Source organism: Phaseolus vulgaris, chromosome 10 (genome assembly GCF_000499845.2).
Source record: "Phaseolus vulgaris cultivar G19833 chromosome 10, P. vulgaris v2.0, whole genome shotgun sequence".
NCBI classification, from domain to species: Eukaryota; Viridiplantae; Streptophyta; class Magnoliopsida; order Fabales; family Fabaceae; genus Phaseolus; species Phaseolus vulgaris.
This window is the reverse complement of record NC_023750.2, coordinates 8,309,719-8,317,747: the sequence shown is the minus strand read 5'-3', so window position 1 is coordinate 8,317,747 and position 8,029 is coordinate 8,309,719. Positions and strand designations below refer to the sequence as shown.

Genomic DNA, 8,029 nt, shown 5'->3' with positions numbered 1-8,029 from the left:
ATTAACTAAATTAAATATTATTTTATAGATTAAAAAATTATTTATATTTAAAATAATTTTTATTATTAATAAAATTTAGAAATTAGTATTTAATTGACTACCAAAATTTTAGATATCAATGAATTTATATTATAAAATTGGTAATTAAAACTTCAGTAACTAATTAGATAACATTTAAAAATTAGTTTATAAATTTCATTGAGAATAAAAACTATTTTAAATATCAATAATTTTTTTAATCTTTATATAGTATCTAATTTAATTAATATAATAATTAATTATTTTTATTTTTAAAATTAATTTTTATTTATAATTTTCAGTAATGTTAATTGAAACATTCAAATAATTTTATAGGATAATAATAAATCAGTGTTGGGATTTTGTTAAAGAAATATTTTTAGGTAATTAATCTAACTCAATTGGTTGAGTAAGGTATATAAGTTGTTGTAAATTTCATAATGTAATCTAATTTTTATGATAAAAATAGTTTCCTGTTAATTTGAAAGTGATAAATGATGTTTCTTATATTTAGTTTAACTTTTAACATTTTCAAAAAATCATATATAATTTTTCAAAGTTGAAATAAAATATTTAATGAAAAAAATGTAACCTGAATAACATTTTTTTTAAATAACTAAATACAATTTTGTCTTTTTGAAAGTTATAATTCCCAAAACGATTGAGTTGTAAAATAAGTAAAATATATCTTACACAATTTTGGACACAAAATAAAATGAAGAATTCAGTACATTAAGTTTGAATTCATGAAATTGTTATAGATAGGATTTGTGAGATCATGGTAAAAACCTTGTGTCTTCAAAAATGGTGAAACATAGTAAAAAAAAAACTCAAGATTAAAAAAGTCAACTTATTGACACGGTGTGAGACAAAATCGAAAGAGATGATGATAGTTTGACACTTTAAAGTAAAATACATTCATTATACAATTTATAATATTAATATTTTAATTAGATTTCTTTTACTTTTTAACTTAAAATGGTAATATATATTATTATATTGTTAAAATAGTTGTCAAGTGATTCAGTGTAATTTTTGTGGAAAGTGTCAAAGTATAGGTTTCTTAAGTTTAAAGCTATCTGTTAAGATAGAATTATCTTGTGCTAATTAATTCATATAGTTGATGATTAAATACCCTCATTTAGTAAATACTTCAAAACTTTAGTCCAACAAAATTATAAATTAGATATGATTTGTCTAATATTATGGAAATTTGTTCCCTTTGAAAAGTTTTTTAAGGCGAAATTAAAGGAAATGATGTGTTTCAATTCATGTATAGTTGAAAAGAGACTTTGTCTGATATGGTATGTGTTTCTAACTTATACGTAATTTACATGATCAAAAGGAGTAGTCTTTGTTCACCTAATTGAACCTTCTTTCACCAAAACAGAGAAAAGAATAATAAACTATGTTGGACAAAATAATAGCAATTGACAACACCCAGATAAAAAAAAATGTAAAAAACTCTTCTTCAACTGGTTATTCTCTGTGCAGAATGCAGTTGCAGTGACTAAACAAGAAGAAAAACTCAGGAGGATATTACTCATTTTCTTTCCTCATTTTTTATTTAATTTTGTGTATTGCTTGAAGTAAACAACCTCTAACACTAATAATTCTCCCAAAAAAGTGACTCCTCAAGCCTAAATCCACTACCAACTGCACACAAATGCCAAGAAGAAGAATAGGAGCAAAGTTGATCAGGGAAAAGATCTGGTAGGTCAAACAAAGTGTCATCATCATTGGTAGAGTGAGAGCTTGAAGATTCTTGTGTGTTGTCCATTGAGAGAGTTGAAGATGAGGCATGTTCTGCTTGGTTTGGTTCTTCTCCTTCTTCTTCATCTTCAATTTGGCAATGCTTAACCAGCTCAAAGGATGTGTTTGCTGCTTTTGCAGCTGCAGCTTGAATGTCCTTAGGTGATGTGGTAGCTGGCCTTGGAAGTTCTTGAGCCAATTCAGGGAAATTGAGGTATGCAGAATGGCCCTTGATGGCTAAGGCAGCCACATCATGAGCTCTAGCAGCCATTTCTGCTGTAGGGTATGTTCCAAGCCAAATTCTTGACTTCTTCCTTGGCTCACGGATTTCAGACACCCATTTGCCCCAGTTCCTCATCCTCACACCCCTATAAGTAGGGTAGTTCTGATTGCTGGGATTCTCCCTCTGCCTCTTCTTGCACCCCTTTGAATCCTTCTCATTTTCCAACGAGGTTAGAGGAGTTGTTGAGTCATCTTGAGGGGTTTTGGAGTGTTCTTTGATGCATGAATCTGAGTTTGAGGTAGAAGATGTGGAGGGTGTTAAAGATGATGATGATGATGATGATGTGCTGGAAGTGTTGGTGTCAATGAAGATCGAAGGGGTTGTGGTGGTGGTGGTGGTAGAAGTGGAAGTGGAAGTAGAGGAGGATGTGGCAGAGGAATTGAAGAAGTCAGCATCACTTTCCATACTGATACGTTTTCTCATGGTTAATTGGGACCTTGATTGGTGTGGTACAGAAAGAATGAGTGGAGGGTGCACAAAAATAAATAGACCCTGCTAAGGAAGCCTTAGAAATCATTATTATCTTAAAAAAGAAAGGGAAAATAATAACATATAAAAGCAAAAGGAGGAAAAGGAATATAAAAAAAAAAAGCATGGGTTCCATAAGGCACAGTTGTGCTACATTCAGCTAATTTGTTTTCCATGTGGGAATTGAATAATGTGATTAAGCTTAACTCTATAGACCAATGTTGTTTTTTGTAACTTACCTCTGGTTTTTTCTAGTGTCTACATTCTATTGTGGTCATAACTTTCATGTGTTTCCACAGTTCTGTTGTTCTGCTTTCAAGAACAACCCCTCTTTGGGGTCCTTCCCTAAGTGGTAGGACCTTAATTTCACTACCATGATTTTTTCATAATGACCCTTCATTCTAGTTTATCTAAAACTCTCACTATTGGTTTGTGGGGTGGCCAGCTAGGTCCTAAAAAATAGAGCACACCAAACCCCATTAATTCTTTAATACTTTTATCTCAACCTTGTGTGAAGTTTATGACATGGTCTTTCTTTGTTCATGGTGATGCGTATAACTACAAACTTCTATGAACTTTTATACATTCATTCATATTTTTCATCTCAACCTTATTATGCATAATTACAAGTTTTCTGGTATGGATTTATACAATTATTTAACTCAGCAAGACAGTATCAATTCCCCCTTGAAAACAATATTTTATTTGATGAGCTTGTTAGTGTGTCTTCTTCAACTTGGCCTAATTATATATGTCTTAGCCTGATCTGGCCTTCTGCTAGAGATTGGTGTTCCATTTTCAATGTTTTGATTAATTATGCATAAACAATATTTTCTCCAGTTGTTATCACTTGGCACAACCAATGGAATCAGGACTATTGTCTCACAATAGCTGGTGGAAATTCATTCAATTAAACCACCAATTTTTCAATAACAATTTTTTCTGCATTTCACCACTTGAGCAGGCCCACGTGGGTTTTGGTAACGAAGGATAAAGACAAGTCACGCAACACACATAAACAAAACTTTCCATATAAAATCTTGAGATAAAACATCGACTAATATTAGAACATTTTACATTCAACATCCCTTCTAACACATTTTCTTACTTAAAATTTATTACTACCTTGAAAACATCATATTAATTTGGTTTGTTATGTTAATGTGTTTATAGTATTTGTTTTCTGTGAGAGAACAAAAGAGTGACATGTATGATGTTTATATTGCTAACTGTCAATTGTTGTGCATTGATTTAACTATTGACTAAGCTTTATATTGACGTAGGAAAGGTTGATATAGGGATTTACTTTAGCACAAAAACATGGCTTACGTACACATGGTGCACATGCCTGTGGGCCAATGTTGGCTCAAATTCCCTTTTTATTCTGGTCTAAGAGTCAACTATATACGCAAACAGGTCTCTTCGATCTTGTTATTTCTTTTAGGGTTCGATTTTTGTGTAGAAATTCTAAATCTTGGCCAACCCATTCTGAGAATTTGAGTCGTGTGCGTCAAAGAATTGCAAGACGATGATGAAGTTTAATCGTCTGAAGCAACAAATGCTGTGGGAAATTCCTTCTAGAGATCATGTATCTTATATCTTTCATGTCATGTATTCTAGCCTAAGATAGATATGATGATTATGAACAATAATTTCTTCTAGGTATTTAAGGTAGTTGATTTTGAAACTACTAATTCAAAAATCAATGATGATTTATAACATTTCTAATAAACATAAGTAAATCAAATAATGACAAACTTATAAACATGGAAATATTGTATACATTAATTTTAATTTGAAGTGGGATAAAAATATTGTGTTGATTGCAATTTTAGTAGATATTGCATCCTTTTGATTGACATAAACCGTTGCTATCTCACCTTTTTCTGTTGGGAACTTCATAGCCAAATGCGGTGTTGAAACTATTGCTCCCAGTTTATTCAAAGAGGATCGTCCTAATAACACATTATATGATGTAGTAGCATCCACCACCAAATATCTGATTTTGATTTTTTTAGTTTTATTGCCTCTTCCAAACGTGGTCATCAAATCAATGTACCCCTTAGTGTTAACTCTCTCTCCCGAAAAGCCAATGATCTGCTCTCGGAAAGGTATTATATCTTCTTCTCTTAAATGTAATCTTTTGAAAGTATCCCAAAACAAGATATCAACTGAACTCCCCTGATCAACTAAGGTTTTCATAACAGCATATTCGGCTATTTCTACCGTTATCACCATAGGGTCATCGTGATCGGGATCAATCTCTTGAAAATCTTCATCTGTGAAAAGCATTGGTGGCAAGGTTCTTCTTTTGAAAATATGATTGATTGTTCTGATGCTTCTCCAATGTTGTTTTCTTGCTGATGAGGATTCCTTTCCTGAAAAACCTCCTGAAATTGTGTTTATAAATCCTCTGACCGGCCTACCCAGACTTCGTTCCCTACTCCGCCTTACTGACTGAGTGTTTTGATGATCCCTATCACTTCTTCTTTCTAGCCTTCCATCTCTTCTATCACTTCTTTTTTCAACTCTTTTTTCATCTCTTCTTTCAAATCTTTCAACTCTTCTCTGGCCCATTTCTCCCCCTCTCGATCCTCTCTCAGGACTTAACCTTATTCTCACATTTCCTCCTTGGACGAAGCGTTTCAACTGTCCAGCTTGAATTAATTCTTCTATTCTATCCTTCAACCCGATGCATTCTTCTGTATGATGGCCATGATTTTTATGATACTCGCAATGCTTGGTATGATCTGCTCTTTCTGGTGTTCGTGCTTTTCGTAGTGGTGGTATTATTTTTGTTGCCATAGCTTCTTGTAAAACTCTAGCTCTGTTTGCATTCAAAGGTGTGTATTGTTGGAATTTTCGGCTTCTGAATTCTTCTCGGGCTCTTCTTGCAACAGGCGGGTGTTCTCTTTCTGTCACCCTCTTCTCGCCTCCATCAACCCTTACTTGGTTTCGAAACTCCCTTAATTCTTCCATTTGCATAAATTTTGATGCCCGTTGCCTTAGTTCATCCAGATTGATCGCAGGTTTCTTGCAAAGACTATCGGCAAATGGTCCCGGTTTTAATGCCGTTATCATATGATGCATGGTGACCTCTGGACTAAGATTTCGGATTCCCAAAGCAACCTTTCCAAAACGTTCCATGAATATTCTTAAAGACTCTCCTTTCTCTTGTCTTATGTTCACTAAGGCGATTGACGTTAAATGATGGGGACGACTAGTTGCAAATTGAGCACCGAACTTTTCTATCAACGTATCAAAACAATCTATACTCAAAGGTGGGAGGCGTGTAAACCAGCTCAATGCAGCCCCTTTCAGAGTTGTAGGAAATACTCTGCACATAACAGCATCATTCCATGTATACAAGCTGATTTGAGTAGTATATATTGCAATATGCTCATCAGGATCCGTACTTCCATCTTATTTGTCAATGGTTAAGTTCTTCCAGTTGTCAGGCAACGGAGTATCGACTATAACATCATAAAACGGATGTTTTCTGGAAGATGTTCCTGCACAAACCCTAGAGTTTTCAAGCCATCTTCTTCTGGTTTGAGAATTTTCATTATATATCCTCTCGTTCACTTGTATCCCCGGTTGGACAGTTTCGAAAGATGAATTCAAAACCGTTTCCTCTTGTAACTTTCTCCTTATGTGTGCGTTTTCGGCTCTTAACATACTCAATTCTTCTTCATTATTCTTTTTTAACATCTCGAATTCTTTTTGTAATTGGACCAACATTGCCATTGGCATGTTAACATTGTCTTCCCGATCTCCACCTTGTTCTCCTCCTTGACTCATCTTGTCTTTAACCCTTCTCAATTGACCCTCGGCCCCACGGTGGGCGCCAAAATGTTCTTACAACAAGGACCAAGAACACTTGAAATGGGTTAATCAAGACTAATCCTTCAATCTTGGGCTGAATACCATCTTGGGCCGGGTACTTCTCCTTGATAGAAACTCTTGGCTTCTCCTCTCGGCTGGTGCTCTCGGCTTCTCCTCCCGGCTGGTGCTCTCGGCTTCTCCTCACAACAGGTGGGGGGTACCTGCAAGTCGCTCCGATGCCAAAGTCAGAAAAGGTTTAACGTTCATCAGATAAAATCACTCTTACCTCTTTCTATCTCTGAACTCCTATTTATAGAGTTTCTTTAATGGGCTTTCCCTTTACTCTTGGGCTTTCTTTCTGCACCTTTTTTATTATTTGTGCACCCCTCTTGCAAGTTTTTATCTAATTGGGCTTTTACAACTTTTATATTTTTGTTTTATTCTTTTGTCTTTATTGCTTTCGGTCAAAACCTCTCGGTTTTAACTTAATCATCTTAATTGTTATACTATGTAGTTCTCGACATGAACCTCTCGGTTTTACCCTATCAGTACAAAAGCTTTACTAGATATTTATTTTTGTGTTTCGTTGTTTTGACTTCCTCTATTATTTTTCTCTGTCTATTTCTTGTGTTCCTTTTTTATTTTCATTTTTTTTTCACTTTCACAACTATTATCACAGGACAATTTGTTTATCATCATAAGACGCCACCATGAAGTTCTTATTGTTCTCACCAGCCATCTTACTCGTCACTTAAACTTTATTAATCATCACTACAAAATATAGTTTAACAAATTACTTATTGATAAGGGTAATCATGAATTAAATTTTTCAAAATATAATCTAAATTCAATCTAGATTCAATAAAATAAACTTTATCTAAAATCCAAATCATTTTAATTAAATCAAATTGAATTAGATTTTTCTAATCCATTTTAATTAAATCAAATTGAATTAGATTTTTCAATCCAGTTTAAATTAGATTAAATCTAGTTTGAATAATTTTCAAAATTATATTTAAATTTAGATTTGAATCCACCGACTTAGACTCGATATGACAAAGTTTAACCTGAGTTGGGGACTGACCCACCTAACATAAGCTAGTCTTGACAAGTCTGACTTGAGTCCTACTTGATGTAACCTATCTTTGGTTCAACCCAATTTGGGTTGATGTTTACTCGTTTCGACTCGATCTAACATGGATCAAGGTTGACTCAACCAAACGTGAACACAGGCCGACTCAACCAGTCGTGAACATAAGCCAACTCAGCTCAACCTAGACAATTGATTGGAAGTGGATCAAGATTACTCAAGTTGATGTAGACCTAGGTTAAATCAACCTAACCTAGACCTAGTTCACGTCAACTTGACTTGTCTTGGCTTGAGTTTGGTGGTGCTAGCTTAGCCCGATTTAGGCCATGCTCATCTTAGTAAGACTTTCGCTTGGCCTAATTCGACTTGACATAAACCTGTCATGAGTGACTCGACCTTACCTGAACTCAGTCTTACTCTATTGACCTAAACCTAGCTCGACCCAACCTAACTTAGACCCAAGCCAATCAACTTGACATAGTTTTGACCAAACCTAACTTGACTTGGGTCTGACCCAATCCAGATTGGCCTAAGTATACCTTATCCCAACTTTACTTATGTCCAACCTGACTTTATTAGGAAGGGCCTGAGTC

The 8,029-nt window shown here is 34.3% G+C and overlaps 2 protein-coding genes across 2 annotated transcripts; both read right to left on the bottom strand.

Annotated features, from left to right (window-relative positions):
• Positions 1-1,407: 1,407 nt before the first annotated feature.
• On the bottom strand, positions 1,408-2,587 carry LOC137819451 (ethylene-responsive transcription factor ERF034-like). Its single transcript, XM_068623306.1, has one exon. It carries the CDS (start codon positions 2,474-2,476, stop codon positions 1,625-1,627), a length of 852 nt encoding a protein of 283 aa, XP_068479407.1. The 5' UTR covers positions 2,477-2,587; the 3' UTR covers positions 1,408-1,624.
• Positions 2,588-4,279: 1,692 nt separating this feature from the next.
• LOC137813792 (uncharacterized) lies at positions 4,280-5,668 on the bottom strand. Its single transcript, XM_068616225.1, has one exon. The coding sequence runs from the start codon at positions 5,666-5,668 to the stop codon at positions 4,280-4,282; it is 1,389 nt and encodes a 462-aa protein (XP_068472326.1).
• Positions 5,669-8,029: the final 2,361 nt, after the last annotated feature.

Coding starts and splice junctions, on each gene's coding strand:
- LOC137819451 (XM_068623306.1), bottom strand. CDS start 2,476: ATGAGAAAACGTATCAGTATGGAAAGTGATGCTGACTTCTTCAATTCC.
- LOC137813792 (XM_068616225.1), bottom strand. CDS start 5,668: ATGGAACGTTTTGGAAAGGTTGCTTTGGGAATCCGAAATCTTAGTCCA.